The sequence below is a fragment of the Mirounga angustirostris genome, unplaced genomic scaffold, assembly GCF_029215605.1.
Source record: "Mirounga angustirostris isolate CCGP_5_RB_7025 unplaced genomic scaffold, mMirAng1.0.hap1 SCAF_14, whole genome shotgun sequence".
NCBI classification, from domain to species: Eukaryota; Metazoa; Chordata; class Mammalia; order Carnivora; family Phocidae; genus Mirounga; species Mirounga angustirostris.
Window position 1 is genome coordinate 19,596,610 of NW_026991722.1, and position 23,363 is coordinate 19,619,972.

At 39.4% G+C, this 23,363-nt stretch overlaps 1 protein-coding gene across 46 annotated transcripts in view; it reads left to right on the plus strand.

Moving 5' to 3' along the window:
* Positions 1-23,363, plus strand: part of TCF4 (transcription factor 4) — a 353,491-nt gene that overhangs the window by 298,262 nt on the left and 31,866 nt on the right. For 37 of the 46 annotated variants that reach the window (XM_045886662.3, XM_064578858.1, XM_064578861.1 and 34 more), the window contains 5 exons: positions 2,252-2,385; positions 8,243-8,375; positions 16,339-16,406; positions 17,551-17,629; positions 20,790-20,866. In XM_045886662.3, coding sequence (XP_045742618.1) covers positions 2,252-2,385; positions 8,243-8,375; positions 16,339-16,406; positions 17,551-17,629; positions 20,790-20,866 — 491 coding nt within the window. The remainder of the gene's footprint in view (positions 1-2,251; positions 2,386-8,242; positions 8,376-16,338; positions 16,407-17,550; positions 17,630-20,789; positions 20,867-23,363) is intronic. The other 9 variants (XM_045886659.3, XM_045886672.3, XM_045886651.3 and 6 more) reach the window with 1 other exon arrangement.

Consider the following 23,363-nt stretch of genomic DNA (forward strand, 5'->3'; position numbering starts at 1 on the left):
CCAGCAGGGTATGTCACTTGGGGGTGTCCTGGGCTGGGACAAAAGGGTTATCCCCTTCAGCTGTAAAGAGTAGCCACTTGAGCATCCACTCCCCTCTTTTGCAACCAGTCAGAGCAACTGGGCTACCGGTGCTTATCGAGATGGTCAATTCAAGGATTCATCATTCAAAGCAGATTTTCCCTGAGAAAATTGACAGGATAGATTTCTTCTATCTGCCTTCAGGAGGGTGCTTGCTTAAACAGTGCACACCACGTGGGAAGTCAGGTAGATTAAAGCAGAAAACAGTAGGCTCTTCTCCATGGCAGACCATGCAGAATATGGGGAATGAACTTGCTTTTCTGCATGTGAATACCCCAGAAAGCAAAAAAATGCCCCAAAAAAGCAAAAAAAAAAAATTGAGTTGACATTTCTGATGAGCACAATTAATTTGCTCACATCTAATTCTATTCTTTCAAAACAACATTATGCCAAGATCATGGGATGTGATAAATATTAATTTATTGTGAAAAGCATAATTTATGTAAAGTATGTATTTTTATAAGTCTGCATTGAGTAGAGTGTTCTGTGTTAACAAGTCCTAAGTGTATTTCCATATAGTACATCATGTTGTCAGAATGTTTCAGGAGACTCTCGTTCAACGATATATATCCTCAATTTATTTGTCATAGATGCCATCTATTTGAAATGTTAGGGCCTTAACTTCATCTTTGAATTTAAGGTGGCATCTAAACTTCCACAACCTGAAGGCTAAATCTTCAATGCATGAATAGTAACTTTTAGAAAGTCCTGTGTTTTCCCATTAGGATCACAGAAACAGTACCTCGTGATCCTGTCTCACATCGGCTTCCTTCAGTGATGGGTGCATGGTGCCCAGAGGATTCAGGTCTTAAAAAAACATACAGTTTGGGTGAAAGATACTCAGGGACTGTCAGGAGCATATTTTAAACTCACTACCATGTGACCTCTCGTTTTTCACTTGCATTTCCATCTTCTAATTAAAACTCTTAAGTTGTCAAAATCACAGGATTTTTTTTTTTTTTTAAGAAATCTATTGATCATTCCTCCCTGTTCTGAAACTATTCCAGTTTTTGGATTTCTAACTTCTAGATATGAAAGCTCGGTGAAAAAAAAGCTTTGTGGTGTATAGTGTTGGATTTAACTTGCCTATTGCCTAAATTTTCAAAAGGCCTTTATTATGTAAGATATATGGTGCAAATCATCTTGTTTTCAAGGAGGCAGTACCTGCTGTACTGTGAACACCCAGCTGACGGCCTGGTATTCAGCTGGCATTCAATAATTGCTGTTAAACTATTGAAAGAAGGGAAGATCCGAATTCAGCAACGACATAGATTCCTGCCCACCCCACCCCCACCAACCACCTTCATTTTGAGAAACCCAAACCAAACATCAGCGATCCCTAATAGTAACTTCTAGGCCAATAGACCAGAAAAGAAAAAGAATCTATAAAAATGTTTTTTTTTTTAAAGATTTTATTTATTTGACAGAGAGAGACAGCGAGAGAGGGAACACAAGCAGGGGGAGTGGGAGAGGGAGAAGCAGGCTTCCCGCAGAGCAGGAAGCCCGATGCGGGGCTTGATCTTATGATACTTGTGTACCCTGTCAGCTGCTACTGATGGCTTAACGTAGCTATCGAACTATGCACCAAAAAACAAAAGTTAAAAAAGAAAACTCAGAACTATGTATCTGAGACTCGTGTTCCCTATAAATTATAATGCAATTTCAACTTTAATTCCACCGTGTATGTAATAAAAAGGAAATTTGGTCTTTGAAATCTGAGATGTTCTTTTTCATTCTTATCACTATGTCTGCATTTAAAACTTGTAAACGTGTCAACTCTATAATGTGTTAAGTATTTTATTTTCATCACAAAATTTAGGAACAATTTAACTGTTAGTTTCCATAGAGAAGGAGGTCAGGAGACTTTCAAGAAATGTTTTCTTTAGTATTGTTTACCTGGCTGACTTGATGTAATTCTACATAGAAATGTGTTCTGTTCTTTTATAGCTGAATTTTTACTAAGAACGCTGCCTATGGTAAATATTTACATTTGTTTGGCAATATGGAGCCACTTGGGAAAAAAGAAGGATGACTGTCTTCTGATGTAATCAGCAAAACAGCACAAAGATGAATACACAATGGGCAGCCGTTTTCAAGTATATGAAAAAAACCCTATTCTGCAGGGCAAGGCTGAATGCCTCCGAAAAGTCATGGTTTTCTTTGTCCTTTACAGATGGCCATCACAGCAGTGACCCTTGGAGCTCCTCCAGTGGGATGAATCAGCCTGGCTACGGAGGAATGTTGGGCAGTTCTTCTCATATTCCACAGTCTAGCAGCTACTGTAGCTTGCATCCACACGAACGCTTGGTAAGACAGATTTACATGGTTATGGGGGCGACACAGCTAGTTTACGAAATCTCATTCTCCGCCTTTCCGTGCATATACACAAGGACTCTGTAATGAATGTAAAAACGGTACACACCCATTACTCTTACAGTTATCTTGTTCCTGAGATCAAAGGCATAACAGATCACCTTTGTAAGCCCTTGTGGCTTTTCTTTGCCATTGTTCTTCTCTTTGTGGTGTTTTATTCCGTGCTTTCTTTATGACAATGTTAGCCTCCTTCGGACATAAATACATACTGTGTTTGAGCTGTACAATTTCAGCTATGGTGGATCCTTGTCATTTATTTACTGTCTGTAGTTTTGAAGAGTCTACTGCAGGGGGCAGAGTGACAGTAGACTGAGAGTAGGTGTCCTGTTTCTCCCATGTGCATTTCCACTTCCACTTACCGGCTTCTGTCCCCAGTGACAGTTTTGACCTGTGGTGCCACACCCAAAGGAAAGAGTTCCTGTTTCCCGTACACTCCACTAGTCACGGCAACCATGGGGGTTCTGTATAGATCAGATTCCCAGTTTTCGGTGGTTTAGCTATATAATTCCACACCTCCCAACATCCCAGTGATGCTCCATTTCCTGCCTCAGTTGAAAACTGCTGAGCTGTAGGACATTATCTTGTTTCATTACTGAAGTGTCCACTCTGCCCATCGCCTACACTCATCCATCCTAGTGTGTCCCTTTATCTTGGAGGAAGCAGTTCATCTGATCTTTTCCAGCCTCAAAAACTCCCACAGCTCAGAATCTGCTTAGGAACTTAAGTCGAGCATTACACGGAGATCATGAGTTAGGTTTGAGATGCAGGTAAGATGGGACTGAGTCCCTCGTGCAGCCCTATAACTTTAAAAATGTGTGAAGTTGTGATCCTACAAATGCAGAAAGGTCTGACAAATCCAGTGATCCTTCGTGGTACTTGTGTCTCTACTCTTCGTCTCGAAATTGCCCCTTGTTCTTCTCCTAACACCCAGGTTCCTGTACCTTTCTCTGCTCTGCAATAGGAAATAGCACTTTCTGGATTTCTGTGCTTCCCTCTCTTTTGTTCAACCACTAGAGACATAGAAAAGGTGACTTATATTCTATTCTGACAACGTAAAGTATTTCAGAAGTTACAGTCTCTAGTCCTGGTGATAGAGACACTGTGGTCAGTTAGCCTATCTGTTAACAAGAGGCAAATGATGGAAATAGAATTGGCCTTTTTATATCATCTGCCAAGTTTGAATGTGTAAATCAAACTGTCTCAAATTTCAGCACATCTTCAGTAAATAGCAAATGATTTTCTTGCAAATTTTATCTTCTCCCACCTCCTACTTTGAGGTATTAGAGCAAAAGCTTAGAGAAATATCAACTATTTCTTCTTGGCCAACATCTTTATTTCCCCATCATCATTTTCTACTTCTCTAAGGAACTCATGATCAAAACTACATGTGTCCTATGAGCAAGGAAAATTTTGATTACAACTAAAAGATTTTGGCAATATACTAACATAACATGGAATGTCAGTCCTTTTAAGAGTTGTTCATTTGACATTTATTTTCGTTCTTCCCATATTTCTTTCTTTCTTTCCTTATCATGCTCTAGAATTTTGATGTAGGTGGTTTGATTTTATCCCAATCAAATTCACTGCATGGGCGGAGGTATCTTTAAAATGTGCTCAAATGCATAAAAAGTGTAATTTTAAAAAGGAAACCAACTACGTTCCTTTTAGAAAAAATTTTGCTGAAAACCTTAAAAACCAAAACAATATTATCAACCAGGAAGAAAGATCATTTTGAAGGAATAACCCAACAGGTTGTGTCAGATGCTGTATTTGTGTAATGTCATTTATCTAACACAGAACATGGGAGTTTCATTCTTAATATGATTATTTAGCAGATCTTAGAGATTAAGGGTTTGTTTCAAAAAATGGTAAATGAATTAGGTCTCTGGTAATGTATCCTAATAAATTTTCTCACTGATAGGGAAACTGTTGGATTATTATATCTAGTAATCATTGTAATTTCAGTATTAACCATTTGAAAATCTCTCACTGAAATGCCTTTCAGAAATCTGACACTGAGAATAATTTGAGTATGCAGTAGGCACTTAGTGTCCTTTCACTTGAAAATAATGGTAGTTCCTCACAATTTTCGTCTCTAGCTTTAGCCAGTCTCACACAGAACAAAGGAATAGTTTGAGAAAAAGAAGAGTGTTTTCCTTGTATTATTTTGGGTATAATTTGGCCAAATTAGTATTGTCTCTAAAGGTACAATATTTTAGAAACATTATTGCCTTCATCACTTTATACTGTATTGTAACAGAATGTGTAATTGTAAAGCTTCAAATCCACACATTTCAGTAGCAACTGTCGAGTCACCAGTTTTGATTCTTTAAATCCCCTTTACAGTTTCAGCTTCTACAACACAATCCCACAGCTAATCACTGCTATGTCACAGATAGACATACAGAGTCACGCAGAAGAATGGAGTTTGTGGTTAAGCTTTGGAATGGGTTGTTGTAGAAGATTTAAGGTTGGCATGACTTGGCAGAGTTCTGTTTAGAAATAAGATAGAGTCCTCTGTCTGGCGTGGTCTTTGCCCCGCAGAGTGAAATAGTCTTAGGAGCCTGGAATTTTAATATAAAAGAAGTTCTGAATAAACCCTTACCCTGGTGATTCTCAACCAGGTGTGATTTTACCCCCTCAGGGAACATTTGGGAATGTCCGAAGACATTCTTGGATTTTCCAACTGGTAAGGGTTACTGGAATCTAGCGTATAGAAGCCAGGGATGCTGGTAAACATACTGCAATGCATAGGAGAGCCCCCCTCCCCCAGCAAAGAACTATCTGGCATAAAAGATTAATGGTGCCAAGGTTGTGAAACCTTGCCTGAGCCCAAAGCATGATTTTATTCTTAGTATGTGCCACCAAGTGTATTTTCTAATCTTTGAATTATCAACCCATTAGTGATAACAATATCATTAATAGAAACATTTTCGATACTTATTCTGTCAGTAGGCTCCAGATATGCTATAATTGGGCATCATAAGTAAAAATAATTCAATAGTGGGCATGTAAAGCTCTTATACTTTCTCAATCTCCCCTGTCTATGTGTAGTAAGCAGGGCAGACAGTATCAGTAGCTGGAGGAAGAGAAGCTAAGGGGACCTCTCATCGTTGGTCCCTAAATACTCTAAAAGAGACATACTTCACACATCAGTGATATTCTCTGTAGTATATTTATTATGTCTCTGAGGGACAGTAGTTTTCAAGACACTTTTCCTCATAAAATAATGTAGCTATAAGTCTCATTAATTTCTTTCAGCATCCTATATTCTGTGAGTCTCTAAAAATAACTGATTTAAATGGATTGCATCTGTTTCCCCATTAAAATCGATAGGGAAGAACTTTTCTTACTGTTCTCTAAACTCAGTATTAACCCTCTCTCTGTTAAATCCTGAATTACTGCCCATTTGGCACCGTGTTAAAGGGTCTAGAAATCCTCCCCGATGTGAAAATCTTTTTCCCATTCCACCCTGTGATTATATAGTCGTTTAAATATTTTTCAAAATTCTTTACCTCTGTCTTGATTTTTGCATATCTGGGACTGATTTATACAGTTTCTCTGTTCTCAGCACAGAATAGCATTGTGTAGAAATGCAGGCAAACCATCCCTTTCTTTCAGTTTCCTTCTTCTATGTTCAGTTTCTTTTTCTCTACTTTATTACTGTGTTTAGCTGTCAAGCAGAATTAGTTGTTCTGAGTTTGATGTTCTGTGGCTTATTCGGTCTTTTAGATTAGTTGTACTATGGAATGTGCCCATTCTATCGTTGTTTGGAGAAAAGTTCATGGACTGCTTGGGGCATTTTGTAAGCAGCAAGGAGAAGTGAATTTAACAGGTGGCCTAAGGAATTTTTTGGTCAAGCACAGAGGTCCATGAAATTAGAAAGTTTGAAGGGCATTCTTGGGAAGTTGGAAAGTTTTAAGGGTATCATCTCAACTTTTTCACTGACGTTGACCTTTCAGTTGGACTATTTTGAGTGCATAGAGGTAATGTTGTCAAAGGCATCCACCATGTCATTGGCAGATCTAATGTAGGTTTGTTTTCTAGACTGTTTAGTTCTCTTTCTTTTTTTTTTTTTTTTTTAAAGATTGTATTCATTTATTTGACAGAGAGAGAGAGAGAGAGCACAAGCAGGGGGAGTGGTAGGCAGAGGGAGAGGGAGAAGCAGGCTCCCCGCCGAGCAGGGAGCCCGACGTGGGGCTCGATCCGGGGACTCTGGGATCATGACCTGAGCCGAAGGCAGACGCTTAACTGGCTGAGCCACCCAGGTGCCCCTAGTTCTCTTTCAAAGAAGTGGCATTTCAATCCAGTATTTATTAAATGCCAACCGATAACCAGTTGTTCATTGAGGATATAGAATAATTGTGTGTTCAGCACTCAGCAGCAAGTTGTGGGGATGCAGAGGTCTAAGCTCTATTCCCTCCCCTTAAAGAGTTTACAGTATGGGTGGAAATGCACTTGAAGGAGAAAGCATGAAAGGTAGCATATAATTAGGTGTTAAATGGCACAGAATGTGAGTGCATTAGGGACTCAGAGAAGAGATCGTGCAAGAGTTGAAAGTAGGAAGGAATACTAAAGGAAGAGGTAGAACCCAAGATGGGCCTCACAAAATTAATACAGAAATACCAGGACACCAGGGTTTCACTCCTATGAATAGTGCCTGGGCTGTATGCACCCCTGACTTTTAGCATCATATTCAATCTCTAATTTTAATAAAATCTCCACTAATCACATAATAAAGATCCATAGCTGGTTAATATATTACATATAAGAAAAAATAGATTTTAGCCAAAATAGTTTTCCTTTACATGTTTGTAACACATTCAAATACCTATGAGAATAACTTTTTAAGCTATTTTTTTTATCTTGAAAAATAAAATAGCTCGATGTGTTTTGGTAAATAACTGTGTCCCTGTTGGTGATCTGCTCATTCCCAAGCAGATGGATTGGTAGCAACTAATTTGCCACCTTACAGGCACTGTGATATACCCCCAGGAAAAGCAGCTTATTTGGACAACAAGGGTAATAATTGAACTCAAAGCCAAACCTTAAGACAAATGATCCTGTAAAGATGTTCTTGCTTCATAGTCAGCTATCTTGTTAGATTACTGATGAAGAGGACACATAAAGAAAGAACTCAAATCAGTCTTTCTCAGTTCATTCATTCCAGTGTAATTCAATATAGTCATTGATTTAAGGCCTTACATATGGATGTTTTAGAGAGAGATTTAATCATCGTTACTTTTTAAAAGCTTTCCATTTTCCATTCTGTTCTTGCTAGAGTTCAGAAAGGTGGTCCAGTTTCGCAGCAGGAGGATTTGAGACCGGCTGCTGTTTGCTATTTAGTGTCCAAAAGTTCAGGATAAAGTGCAATGTCAACCCCACGGGTCACGATACTGTTTTATTCATTGTATCTTGGAATCTTTCTTACTTGATCAGGAGTTCATACGAAAAAATAACAGTAGAAATGGCCTTTAATTTGCTGACACCTCAGAGATTCTTTTAAGCAGTAATTTTTGGATTTAGAGACTGTGATCATTTCTCACTGTCCCTATATTGCCATTGTATTCCTCTACATTTGATGCAAGCCCAAACCAACTATGTGTCTTTGTATTTTATTTCCTGAAAAATGAAAGCTGTCAGGTTGAAGCAAGAGGTATTCTTGGATATTTTGAAATTCTAAGGGCTGTCTCCATTGCAAAATGGAGAGTCCTGAAAGGAGTATTAGAAACCTAACCCACTAAATATTTCATGGTTGAATGTGGCCTCTTTTTTTTTTTTTTTGCTACAGAGCTATCCATCACACTCCTCAGCAGACATCAATTCCAGTCTTCCTCCAATGTCCACTTTCCACCGTAGTGGCACAAACCATTACAGCACCTCTTCCTGTACGCCTCCTGCCAACGGGACTGACACTATAATGGGTGAGTCGTACAAGTGTCGATTCTGACGCCGACAGTCACGGTCAGGGTTTAATAATATCGGACCTCTTTTTTTCTCCCCATAATTGAAGAGCAATCAGGCAATGAACATTTGTCACACAACTGAATGAAAATACATGAACCAAACAGAAATAGTCATTGGCTTATCCATAATCACTTTTTTTTTTTTTGGTCACAAGAAACTGATATTTGGCTGCTTGGTTCTTTGTGAGTTATTAGATTGAACAAAGGTTGAAATAGACCCAAACTACCTTGCTTCTCACACTCTCAAACAGTGAGCAAAGTGAACTTTTATAACACAGGCCACTGAAGACTAGTGAGATAGGGGGGGCAAGTTAGCTCTTAATAGTAATTACTGACCACTTCCCAAATTCCAGTCACTGTGGTAAACTCTTAACCATGACATACCACAGTCTTCCAAAGACTAGTTCCTGTGAAATTCGTGGGTGGTTATTAATACCTAGATGGCTTCACCTCCTGGAGAATGTGGCGTCATGGAGTCCTTCAGAGGGGAAGAAGCATTTGCTTACTGATTGGAGAGCAGATGCCTGGGCATCAGGGCTAGAAGTTACTCACTGCCTTTTCTCAAGCAGATTTACTAATGAGTTGAGGCCCAAGCAGAGTGCTACTTCCCAGTGAACTAAACCATCATCCTCTGGTTTCTTATGATGTCAGTTGTGATTCTCTCCCGAGACCGATGATTCCTCCACCAGCGCTGTCTCCTGGAGGGAGGAGCTAGGCAGGTGTCCAACTGCCCCCGGAGGAAAGAGTCCAGGCTGGGGATTCTTTCTGAATTGGCCTTTAACAACTTTGCCATTCAGAGGAATCGCACAGCCTGGACGTTCCAAGGTCTTATTAAAACCTCAGACTTCACTGGTCGCCACTAATCTGGGCCTAGCTCAAACTCACACCTTGCTTGCCCTCAAGATCTCTTCCAGTGGGTCCCTGATGAGAACATTGACCGTATGTTTTAGAGAGAAGAATATGTGACAGAATAATCCTACTGTTTATTCCCCTTAGCTCTCTGCAGTTTTTCATTTTCTGTAGAGAGTCCACAGGAGTTGGGAAAGTGGTATGAATCACTTATGTGGGAGAGTTTTTGACGAAAAGGAAGAGATGTGCTTTGAAATGTTGTAAATATAATTCTGCCTAAATAATACACTCCCTGCTTATTCAATAATATATTTCACACTTGAGATGAGCCACCTCACAGCCCTTCACTATTATGTCTCACTAAGAAGCAAATTTACAAGAGTTTCCATTTTCGTAACTTTTCATAACAAAGCTTCTACAAATGTGTTGCATCAGTTTGATGCATTGGAGAGGAATGGACAGAGGTCACATGGGGAAGTTGGGTTAGCTATCAATGCAGTTTTGGCAGATTTGAAAAACAAGAAGAAAGAAAGAAGTGCAGAACTGAAAGGGTGAGAAAAGCATATTTCACTTCAGTGTGGTTTGACAAATGGAAAGCCCCTTTCTGCAGTCATGAGGTCTCGTTATAAAGAAGGATGACCGGTCATTCATCCTCTTACACGGCAGATTTCCTGTCTACTTGTGGTTTGAGTAATTTTCTTTTTTAGGAAGGTATAAAGGTGGAGCAAAAGCTTGAGTTGAGGAAAACATACTTGGGCATTGTTTGAAAAAATGTTGTGTTGAATGATGTACAAAACAGTCTTTCTGGGAGAGAGGCACCACAACTTGGGAAAAAAGAGATATTTTGAGATGGAATAATCATTCTCCATGAGCTGTGGTCAGCATGGCCACAAACCCCAGTGGGCCTAAGATTTGCTTTATTTAAGATGGTTGACTCATCATTACCCTGTGGATGAACAGGAATGTCTGCTGTCCTTCTTCACTGGGTCTGGGCAGCTATGGAGTAATAGATGACTTCTGCCTACTAACAGGCTCAACCACACAGGAAAGATGGAGTGAACTTGTTATACAGACCACAGGGCCCTGTTGAAGTGGAGGGAGGGTCTCGACAATAATAAAAGAGCCATAATTTTAAAGGGGAAAGTCTGAGATTTCTGGAACCCAGAAAAAGGTTTTTAAGAATAACTTTATTACATAAATTATTCCATAATCATGGGTATACTTGTCAAAATCTATTAGCAGAATGTGAGAAAGCTTTATAATCTTCTCAGGAAATAAGTAGAGAGGGTAATTCAGCTTTTTGGAGGAACAGACCTTTATTAACTTGCATAAATGCAATTATTACTTTAGGATTATGTTAAGGGAGAACATTCTAGAATGCAATTCCTTACGTTAAAATACAGAGGAAAATTTAAATATGCTAATAAGCCTTGGTATTGCAGGGTGTCGAGTGGCTCGTGTTTCTTCCCGCTTCAATTTTCTTAGGCTTTGGATTGATTTTCAGAGTGTGGTAGAAGTCAGGGATGGCAGCACGTCTGTGTAACAAGGAGAGAAGATTTCTCTTCTGATGTTAGTGATACTTCCCTAACAAACAGTATGGATTAATAGGATACATCTGTAGACTTTTGAAGGTATTTGGCATATACTCACTCATTCTGAAATGCAGGAAATAAAGAAATATTACATTGCCTATATCTCAAAGAACAAACAGAGCTAATTAAATAATTGGTAAATAGAGAACACATAGCCTAACACATGTTTGAGATTACACACATGATTCCATAGAAAATGACTATAAGCGCTGCTAATGCCGTAAGAATGGGATTCAAGCACTAACACATGGACATCACATTTTTCAAGTTTTCTTGGTGAAAAAGCGCAAGGCAATGCAATCTCTTCATAAATGGCATTGATGTCTTAGGAAGCTGCTTTTTTTTTTTTTTTTTTCAGTTCAGAAGGAGATCATTGCCCCACTTCTGAGTTTCATGTTATAATGTGTCCTCCCGGCCATCAGTGAATGTCCTGAACTGATCATAGACCAACAAAATGCATGTGGAGTGAGAGGCAAGCTTAGCACCGTCAGAAGGTGACCCCCTGGAATCACGCCCCCTTGTCCCCCATTCTGTCCTCTGCATTTCAAAGATGGCAGACGCTCACCGAAGCTTGCGATGGCTTGTGTGACTTGGTGGGGTGATCACGGTTTCTCGTTTTGTTTTGTTGGCTCTTGCCCTTTACTGCCCAATATCATTTTTTTTGAGAAATAAATGCTTAAGAAGGACAGCACACCCCAATTATCGTAACAGGATTTTTTTTTTTTTTAATGACACATTCATCCGTGGATTTTCAAGAGAATTATCACTTATTTTACTTGGGGCATGGAGTCCACTATTTTCCTCTGAAGCCTTGTCAGCAAACTCTGGAGGTTACATTTGATGTTTCTGAATTGGAAGGGTCTATGAGCTCCCTGGAATTACAGGAATATAATGCACGGGACACAGCATGGATTCTTACTAGTTGAGCTGGTAGAGTACCCAGTTAAAGAGAAGAGCTAAATCCAGAGTTACCACCATCAGAGCTTGTTAACTATATTCCTAAAATCCTTCCAGGGCAGTGCGGCTGGATGTACGTGGCCGAGTGTTTAGATGCCAACCTATAGAGGATAGAAATGTCTAGAGGATAGGGGCGCCTGGGTGGCTCAGTTGGTTAAGCGACTGCCTTCGGCTCAGGTCATGATCCTGGAGTCCCGGGATCGAGTCCCACATCGGGCTCCCTGCTCGGCAGGGAGTCTGCTTCTCCCTCTGACCCTCCTCCCTCTCATGCTCTCTGTCTCTCATTCTCTCTCTCTCAAATAAATAAATAAAATCTTAAAAAAAAAAAAAGAAATGTCTAGAGGATAGCAGCCACATATATTTTGCTATCTACATATTTCCTTCTTACCCACAATGTCCAATCCCTTCTTGACCAAAAAGCTTGAGAGCACCGCCTAGCCTAACAGTCCCCTGAGGTTACTCAATGACAGGAGTGCTCCAGTACCCCACTGGGGGATACCATGTGTATACCTTCCCAGGGTGTGACCCCTGCTTGTTTGGGACTCCACACCCTCCCTTCCCCTCGGAGGGAATTGGGCATAAAACTAACATAACGGTTATAATAACTATTATTGTTCCATTAATCTTTAACTGGCCTGCTTTCTAATGCATGGTACTTCCCATGTTTTTAAACCTCAAACCAAACAGTGTTGAAGGAACAGACTGCCATGATTGATTTAATGCAACATATGCTAAGGATTACCCTGGAATATCTATCTGGTTCCTGAATTAATCTGGCTTACAACTTTCACTTCTAATGACATGTTTGTATGACATGATGCATTTTAGTATGTGGCTTTTCTAGTAGAAACATTATGTCCATTTCCCCTTGAGGACTTGGTTTCACAGTAATTTTATTATTAGAATAATCACATAATATTCACTTTGTCTTTTGTAAGAATCTTGAGCCTTCAAATACAGTTGGGTGATGAACAGGCACAGAGCATAAGAGTAATATGGATTTTATCCAGCAGTGACATGGCATCTTAGTTACAAAGACCACCAACGGAGAACAATAAACTAGTTTGATTTAAGTCTTCTCGTCCATTTCCTGCACATGGTGCTGGGGCCCAACTCCCCCCTTGAATTCCTAGGAATCCCTCCTGCTAAAAATTAGTGCATTGTGGCCTATATTTGAGTCTTTATTCTAAAATCGTGTGTAGTAGGAATGCTGGAGATACTCCTTCTTTTGTCATCTTTATAGAGATGAACTCATGGCTTATTTTGGAAGCATTATGCTGCTTCTAATTGTTTAATCACATGAAGGTCACTTGGACATAGTTCAAAAAACCCTAAATTTTAAAGCAGTCATCATCTTTCGGATAAATTCACTATGAATTATACTACTTATTCCTTTTAGATCTTCACAGTGTTCCCAGCCTGAGGTTATGGGTGTGCAATAAAGGGATAACACATTTTCCAAATTCTGACTTTCAGTAGCCGGTCCCCAGACACCGCTCATTCTGATGTTGCGATTAGGGTGTGTTCTAATAGGAATTGCTGTTTTCACAAAGCTGAGATTGAGACCGAGGGTGGTCCCACATGAAACCGAAGATACCAGACCCTTCTTTCTGCTCCATCTTCTAGCCAGCAACAGCACCTGTGTTCAAGCCATCTGAATAATGCTTAGGGGGCTGGCAGTCTCGAATCCTCCTTCAAAATTGCAGTTCCTTTTAATAACTTCTCATCTTGTATTCATATTTACCTTACCACTTTAGAGACTGATTTGTTTTTTTTTTCCTTGAGCAACAGAAATTGATTAGAGCTGAAATAACAAGAAATCAATCCTGTCTTTACGTAGTAGGGGCAGTATTTTTATTTCTCTTCCTATTATATGAGCATTTTGGCAATTTCTAATAATACGAGTTGACAAAAACTTGGGCCTAGAACAGGAATCGAGCCTGTTGCAGGAAAGCCACAACGTGGACCTGATGAGCACAAAGTTTGATTAGAAGTGTGTTTGGCCATCCACGACCCATTACTACTCAGTATAAAAAAGAGGATGCCACTTGAGAATTTAAATTCACTTTCTGATTACGTATGCCTTTGGACAAAGCAGTCACACAAATAAAAAGAGAAATCTTTAAGAGAAGGACCCGTGTAGCCTAACATGTTCAGGGGCTCGGAAATGTGTCTTCTCCCACATTTCCTGGAACAGAACAAAAGGCATTCCAAGTGAAAGGGCAGATTGGCCCCAGTACGTGGCTTTGAAATTTAAGCCCCTGGGTTTGGCCCTCCAGCTGCTGCAAGGTGGAATGGCTTCATGGGAAAAAATAGTCTGTTCTTATCAGTAGCTTCCATGAGTAGCCTTTGGAGTTTTCTGAAACATTCTCATGACCACATGAGGTAAGAAGTTGATTCTAGTTTTTATTCTACTTCCTGAGTCCTAAAAGAGGCACAAATAGAAAGTTTAGTTGGAAAGGTGTAGTACAAAAGTAATCTTAATGATCTTATCTTGTCGCTTCTCAAGTATGACTTTATGCTGTATATATATCATTTATTTTTTAAATTTCCCTAAAATATTTCTGTTGGTTTTCATGAAAATATATTTTGAAAAATTTATCACCCTCATGTTAAAGTTGTTCAAAGGAAGGTTTAGTCTTTTGAAGCTACTACTGTAATAAATTTTATCTGTAATTCAAACAACCTCTTGTCTTTTTTGGTGATTTAGGTTTTTTTTGTTAGGTAATATAATTTTTTTTTCCGGTGTGGCTCTGGAATTCCATTTCACAAATATCTGTTCTCTAATCAAGCAGATCACAAATTTGTTTGACTGATAAATCTAATTTTTAGGTATCTGATAATATTGCTTCTAGGGAAAAAAAAGTATCTAATTGCCCCCAAATACAATCGTAGTACATGCTGAAAAAATGTTAGTGCTCTCTGTGCTTTCAAAATCTTTATTATTTTCTCTTTAGAATTGCCTTTCATTTTTAGGAACTCCTCACTGCAGAAATTTTCATTTCACATGAGATTTAATTTCAGTTATCTCTTATATTTAAGTATTTTTAATATTATTGGCATCTGGGAGCTCCTTCCACTAGCTCAATTGTATGTCTAACCCTCATTTCAAAGGTGCACTTATACTTATAATCCTTAGCACTAATGACCAATATAGTTTTAATATTATGAACTTGTGATATAAAAAAGGGTGGTTTTGTCAGAGGGTGGTTGCGTTCCTTTTATTGCATACCAGTTTTCTTTCAGTTTTAGTAATTAACAAATGAAATGGGTGTGGGTTTTGTTAAACAAATAAAGCATACCTCAGAAGATTATTGACTGACATACCCAACATATAACTATATAAAAATAGCAAGCATAATTTAACTATGCTAAGCAGAGGTCAGGAGAATGAAATTACAACCTAGAGAAGCAGAGAGTTCAACCACTTGAGATCTGACCCCACTACTCCATTTTACAGATCTGGAAGCAGATGACACATTTGTCAGCAAGTGCGCTTTCTTGGGTCAAAGAGAGGGCTGGGAATTTTTTTTTTTTAATTATGTCATGTGCAATGAAGTTCTGCTTGGATTAATCAGTTGATTTGAGATTTCCTTTTCTTATTTCACAAAATAGTGAAAGACGGCTCCTTGAAGTTTAATAGGTTTTATTTAAATGCTATGTTTATTTGCTAATGTTCGGACCTTAATAAATGTCACATGCCCAGTGTTCTAAGTGTTGTACTAATACTGTTCAGTAGAGCTGATACTTTGACTTCTGTGCCAGAATCTACATCTTTTTCACAACAGTCCTCGGGTTCAACTATTTTGTAGTCAAAAATACCAGTGTTTAAGATGACAGAGATAACTTTGTGAATATGTAGACTTATTTTATCTCCGGAATTTGAGACCATCCTGATTTTTTGTAGCGTCACAGTTCAGTTTGTTTGTTTGTTTGTTTGTTTTAATGTAAACACAGACTGGAGTATGTGGAGAATACGTGTTACTTAAAATATTAAAAATATTTTCTCTCCTAAGAAGCCAGACCCGTTATAGACTTTCTGTTTTATTTTTGCTGAAAGGAGCACCTCGTTTTGCTGTGTATCAAATCTTTTAAAAACTGGAAAGCAGGCGTAAATTACTTGTGAAGACAATTCAACTGACTCTATGAAATAGCGAGAAAAGGCACACTTTGAGGATTTCAGAGATCTGAACATACTGCTTACCGCTTAGCAATGAACCTCATGTGCTCGCATGCTTGCTACCATTCCCCACTAACTACTCCTGAGCAACAAGGGGCCAAGTGATAACAACTGAAACACTTCATCTTTAAACCAAGGTGTCAGGTTTATATTTTATCTGTAAAAAAAGTAACATGAATATATTTGACATCTACCTCAGCAAACAAATTAATGCTAATTAAAGATTAATGTGTTGTAATTAGCATTAAAAATGCAATTAAATTGTGAGTAAATGGACCAGGAATAGAAAATTGTTAGACGGCTCACCGCCTGGTTTTTCAGATTCTGCCTTTTGTTTTTGCAGCAAATAGAGGAAGCGGGGCCGCCGGCAGCTCCCAGACTGGAGATGCTCTGGGGAAAGCACTTGCTTCGGTGAGGAAATATTGACTTTGGACTTCATATGTACCATTGTGGAAGGGTGAACTTTAATCAGAAGTGGACATTTGGAATTGTAGAAAATGAATGGCAAATAGCTTTGATTTCTGGAAATGCTAGCTTTCTTGTAGAATGATGATTGGAAAATTTGAGGAGAGATCTCTGAAGCTTCCAGGGAATGGCTGACCCTTCCAGCTTGTCTCCTCACAGTGGTGCCAAGCAGTCCTCAATTATGGATTTGTGGATATTCTCAAGGCCTTTTGGTATATAGATCTTCTATCTTGATTTCTTATTTTTCTCTAAATTCATATGGTGCTCATTGACCATCTAAGACTGACTTGGCATGGGGCAATTCTAAAACACTTTGGGAAAGGCACTTAAAAAAAACAATGACCATAACTGAGGTCCGTGAGAAATTGTCACCTAATTGGCACCTGGGGACTCAGCTTCTTTGCCTCGCCTGTCCACCTCCAGGAGGCTGGAATTGAACATTTCTTGCATGTTCACTACTGACAAAGTAGTACACCTCATTTGTGTGAGGCTGGGTGCCTGGTATTGTCTTCAAAATCTACACGTGGTTGTTTGCAAATGTAAGTGGGGATTTGTTGCTCTAACATTTTGTCTCTTTGGTTGGTTTTTCCTTACCATTGGGAGCATCAAGTAAGTTTAATTTAACGTTGTGACCTAAGTGGAAGTTTATACTTCATCTGGCCATTCTTAAGCCTTGGCATTAAATGCCTCAATCATGGCGGAGAAGGAGTTGGACAAAAAGCATAGAGATGATGCTGTCTAATCTGTTTGATGGAGGAAGAAATGGGGGCTTGGGGTGTTCATGTGGCTTGCTCATGGCCATGGAGCCATGGTAGGGCGTGGGAGGGAACGGATTAGAAGCACAGTCTGTTGACCCTGGTCCAGTACTGTCCCCACCATCTTACATGAGCTCATAATTCTTGGTTTGAAAAATTAAAATAAGTGTTAAATCTTTCATTTTACAATATTGGTACTAGAGTCAATTGCTACATGTATTTTATGACTCGTAATTTTTAGGTGAATTGCAACGACACTTTGTCATTTAAAGAAATGTTGATTCTTTATTCCTAATAAATGAGAGTGTTTTTTTTTTCTCCCCCACTGTTTTAAGATCTATTCTCCAGATCACACTAACAACAGCTTTTCATCAAACCCTTCAACTCCTGTTGGCTCTCCTCCTTCTCTCTCAGGTACTGTACCTAAATTCAATCCCATCATGGTACCGGTGTATGAAAACAATTTCCCTCTTGTACTTCCTGGTGCGGCAGGTGGAAACTCCTTCCCTACAAAAGCTCAAAGCAGAACATTTCCAAACAGAAAAATGGAAAGGTCTGTCTTTTCCACTGCCATATGAAAGTACAGCCATTCACATCCAAAATTTTTCTCAAAAATTAGATGTTTTTAGAATACTTAGGCATGTGGAAAACTTCTTAAACTTTTCTTAGCTTTGTAGAAGATATTCAACAGAATAATAGACTCTAAGAGACATCTCAGGGGGTGCCTGGGTGGCTCAGTCGTTAAGCGTCTGCCTTCGGCTTAGGTCATGATCCCAGAGTCCTGGGATCGAGCCCCGCATCGGGCTCCCTGCTCGGCGGGAAGCCTGCTTCTCCCTCTGCCTCTCCGCCTGCTTGTGTTCCCTCTCTCGCTGTGTCTCTCTCTGTCAAATAAATAAATAAAATCTTTAAAAAAAAAAAAGACATCTCAGGTGAGAAAACCCAGTTAATATAGTCAGGAATATGAATATAGATTATATCGTCATCAAATACAGACTGTTCAAAAGGATCATTTTCCACAGAAATTTTAGACTTTCCACGTGTGCTTTTTAAAGTCCACCTCACTGGCGTGATTGAGGAAAACTCTAATTTTGTAAATAGAGAAGTAACTGTGTGGAGCAAAATGGGATGTTTGCCTTTAAAATACAACAAATTAGCATGACCTATGGCTTCAGAAAATAAAATTATAAGTTGTCGAATTATTTTAGTAAAGCGTTTCACTTTTCAGAGGTCCATTTAAGGGCTCATTGCCCTTTTAGTATAAATGCTTCCAGAAGGCCCTATCTGGTGCATGTCTCTGTTCTTGGGAGGGAGGACAGGTGGCTTCTAAAAAAGAAACTGAATCGCATCTGTACCTGATTGAAACTTGACCTTACTGTAATTTATAGTGGAGTCACTTGCCTAAATGCTCCCTCCTCGATCCCTGTTATTCCCTGCATGCAGCACTCACAGGGCATCATAAACTGGATTCCCGGTGGAGAGTGGGAGGTTTCAGACTGCACAAAGCTTTCAGAGGTGATGGCCATGGCTTAGGTGGGACTGAATATCAGCCTTTTCCAAAACTCCGTTGACATGGTTGGGGGGGAGGGTGTCACCAAATGGAGAAGGGTGGCTGGACCTTTAAGTCCACATGTCCCAATGGACAGAATTGAAACTGAAAGGACACAGACATGATATTAAGAAGATAATGGAACAGTGTTAAACATTCCCCATGACAGAAAAGGAAGGGAAAGTCCAGAAGTGTTATCCACTCCTGAGTCAGTATTCTACTGATAGGCTCTGGGACATGATCACCAGTGTCAATGTCCAGAGCCAGAGAGAGCCCAGTGAGGCAGGGGGTGAGGGAGTCTGAGTAGGGAGAACTCCCAAGTTCCCCATTTCAAACAAAGCATCTCTAATTTCATCTATTTTATCACTTGGGGGAAAAAAATCTCGGGTCTAATAAAGTTTGAGAATGATTTTGGTCTGGCGCTCTGATGTTACAGATGAGCGTACTAAGGCCCGGAAAGGGTACGTGACTTGCTGAGGTGGCGTGAGCATCAGTACCAGTGCTCTGGCGAGAATCCGGTGCTCACCATCCTACCGCTCCATTTCTAGGTTAATGATGGGAACGTTAGGATGCACAAATCATTCCAGAAAACGCCACAAACACCCAAAACCTGAACAGCATCATCTGGGTGGGAGACACAGACACAAGGCCAATTTGGGGGTCCAGCTAATGCACCATGAAAGACCCCATATTAGGAAGAGAGAACTTTACAAAGATGTAAACATGGGGATAAATTGCTATTTTCACACTGAAAGTAGCTGGCTCTGTCCATATTCGGTCACTACAAGTAATTGAACAAAATATCCTACTTTTTGTAGCATAAAAATACACATCCAGGGCGCCTGAGTGGCTCAGTTGGTTGGGCGACTGCCTTCGGCTCAGGTCATGATCCTGGAGTCCCTGGATCGAGTCCCGGATCGAGTCCCGCATCGGGCTCCCTGCTCGGCAGGGAGTCTGCTTCTCCCTCTGACCCTCCCCCTCTCATGTGCTCTCTCTGTCAAATAAATAAATAAAATCTTAAAAAAAAAAAAATACACATCCATGCACACCCAGAAATGACAGGAAGAAGGGATTTTTTTAAATGCTAACCATGTCAGGGCATGAGATTACAGTGAGGTCACAGATATTTTTTTTCCTTTCTTGAATTATTTCTTAGTTTCCACACAGAGTATGCATTACTTTAAATTTAAAAGTGGTTTTTATTTTGTAGGTTAGACATGTAATATTTATTGTAGCAGGAATCAAGGTTAGTGGATCACAAAATAATTACTTTCTTCAGAAGAAACCACTTACTTATTACTGTTGTTATATTGAGTTTTTAAATTTCCGGTTTAGTGGAGCGCTGCCAACTAATCTTATTCCCTTAAAAAGTTTGGAAGGCTTATCCCTTTTTAAGGATCATTTTTAAAACAAGTAGCAATGCTGTTTTTCATTGGTGAGAGAATTTTGGTTTCACAAACTGGCCTTGCATGAAGGTGTAACAAAATCCCCCTTTGCTTTCTTAAAAGTGCCTTGACTATGTAGTATCTCTTTTCTTCAGGAGGAACCCTTCCTTGGCTAAATTCAGAACCAATTAAACGTTCCCTTTTGAGGGGCGTCTGGGTGGCTCAGTCGTTAAGCGCCTGCCTTCGGCTCAGGTCATGATCCCAGCCAGGGTCCTGGGATCGAGCCCCGCATCAGGCTCCCTGCTCAGTGGGAGGCCTGCTTTTCCCTCTCCCACTCCCCCTGCTTGTGTTCCCTCTCTCACTGTGTCTCTGTCATATAAATAAGTAAAATCTTTAAAAAAATAAATAATAAAATAAATGTTCCCTTTTGGGAGGAAGCCTGAGAGAATTCCAAGTCTACATCAAGTTTGAAATTGAAAATGTTTTCCTTGTCCCAAAATTCTTGTATGGGAAGTTTACATATATTTATCTTAATTGTCCAAATGAAAATAAGCATTGCTATTTCCAAAAGAACTGTTTAAAATATCTGCGAGATGGTTTTCAGATTATATAGATCTCATTGCAATCTCCATTTTACTACCAGCAGGCACAGCTGTTTGGTCTAGAAATGGAGGACAGGCCTCATCATCTCCTAATTATGAAGGACCCTTACACTCTTTGGTAAGTCTCGTCTGTTAATCTCTCCTCTGGCCATTTGGTGACCATGTTTCTCTTTTTGCATCTGGTTAACTCTCCAAGATTCTTATTTCACTAACAGAAACTTCAGATTTATGTTAAGCACACAAGTTTGGTTAGAGCCAGAGTTATTAGACTATTATTTATTCCTGTTTGTAGATTATAACCCAGATACTACTGCAGTGTAAGCCCCAGGGCTCCAAATACCTAAGACCAGGTAAGAGATAAAATATCCTGGAAAGATAGCAGTGTCCTCCGCATCTTTGGGAAGGGTCCCCGTCAATGAGTTAATAATTTCCTGATACAATAGCGCTGCAGTTCCAGCCAAGCTGCATAGCTGGAGCACTTGAAGATTCAATATACCTCTGCTTTACTTTCCAGAGTGGCAGGCTTAGAGGCGTTCTCCTCTTGACCTCTAAATAAGAAGCCTACTGTCTGTTTCCCCATTCACTTTGGTTCTCCTAGAAATCTAGTAACATCATTAAATGTCTGTTCTTCCAGTGGCAAACAGCTGAAAATTTCCATGGGTATAATTAATATTACAAACACTCCCATGATGATTCAGTGTCTGACACTCTAGTCTTTGTCAACTCATGGTGGATGTGGCTGGAAATGTGCCTGAAATCACACTGCTCTGGGCGGCCTTTGGTCAGTGTATGAATCAAATGGGGAGAAGTGGCAACAAGGAACTCTGAAATCCTTCAGGGGTGGGTTTCCCTCTTTTCCTCCCTATTTTGAGATAGAACATGGAAGAGGCATCAGTTGATCCATCTATCTAACTTAATGTCTTGTCAGCAGCTCAGAATTTCCTTTCTTCCCTTCTGGCTTACTGTTTGAATTAAGGAAAATCTAAAAATGGAAATATGAAGGTGGATTTCCCCCTTGGTTGTGGTCTTCCTTGCTGTAGTGTGGGATAATCCAGCTATGCATTTTAGCCACAAAAGGCAACCACAGGGTAAGACAAGGTATGCGCTACCTGCCTTGCCTACATTAATTAATTAATCTGCAGCCCACATCCAGATAATCCATAGTTGTTCTAAGTGTTTACCTGCATCAATTATTCTCTGGGATCCATCTATCAAAACTAGGTTATGTCCAACTATAGAACCATAAAGACTCGGTTTATAGTTATGAACTATAGCTTTAGTTCTCTAAATACTCAACACTCTCAAGGGGATTTGCAAGCAGAAACTGCTCTCTCCACCAGGAAGCTGTGAGCCAGAAAGGGAGATAGGCACACGTATTACTTCTTTTCAGTGCTCACATTCACACTTGGAAATATATCTTATCGTTCCCATTTTTTACAAATTATGACGTATAGACTCAAAGAAGTTTAGTACCTTTTCAGAGATTTCATAAGTAGCAGCGAGGAATCTAGGGAAGGTCTCTTAACAACAAAGCCCACCAAATCAGAATGTTCTGTACCATAGACTAACTGTATTAGACATACATTCCTTCTGTCAGTACAGAATAATTAGAAATTGTTATTCTCATGCAGCAGAGCTGGTACATCTGGTTACACAGCCCATTGGAAATCACAGTAGGCTGTAGCATGATCTAGTCCAAAGAGGCACTAGATTTGAAGTCCAAAGACTTAGATTCAATCCTAACTGTACCATTTCCTGGCATTGTGACACCAGGTAATTAATACTTAAGTTCTTTGAGCCTCATTTGCACGTCTATATGGAAGGGATATCATGTCTTCCCTGCTTGCCTTACACATGGAGAATGAAGATCCAGTGAAATGGCGTATTTTAAAATGCACACTAGAGAGTGGTGTGCAGATGTTTACTTGCTATCATTATTGATCATACTGCAAAAAGTGAATACACATCTGCATGTCCTTTTTCTTCACCAAAAACTATAGTATAGACCTTATCTAGTTGCAGAAAACAGGATCCCAGTGGCGGGGATGAAAAAAAAAAAAGGTCAGTTGGTTTTGAATTGTATAATTTAATTATATAAGGTAGTGAATTTTATACAGAGTAAGGGCTTTGAAGTCATTAGAAGCCCCTGGTGAACAGTTGATTCATGACTTTGTGATTCTTCAGTCTTGAAATCTCATACCACTTTGGTTGGCATAGTTTTTGTAATGTTTTTTTCTGTATCCGTTTTGAGTTCCCAGTCCCCTCTACACACAAGGACAAGCTGGTGATAATAGATAGAAGGCAAGAAACAATGGTAAAAATAGATAGTACTCAGTAAGAAACTATAGTCTGCATGTATTTACCTGTCCTTGACTTGATACATAGCACTGTATCATATGCTACAGAAAAGATGAAGGAAATAGGCCTCCAAGAAGATAATGAAAATAATTTAATTGGGAAACTCTAAATGCATCATCTTCCCATTGTTAATTTTTTGAAAATTTTAATCAATATCCGCTAGAATGTTTCTTAAATTCTATAGATTTTTTTTTCTGAAGTAAATCTAAATTCTCTTTCAAGCTAGTTCAATACAGTATAGCATATGTACATTATAA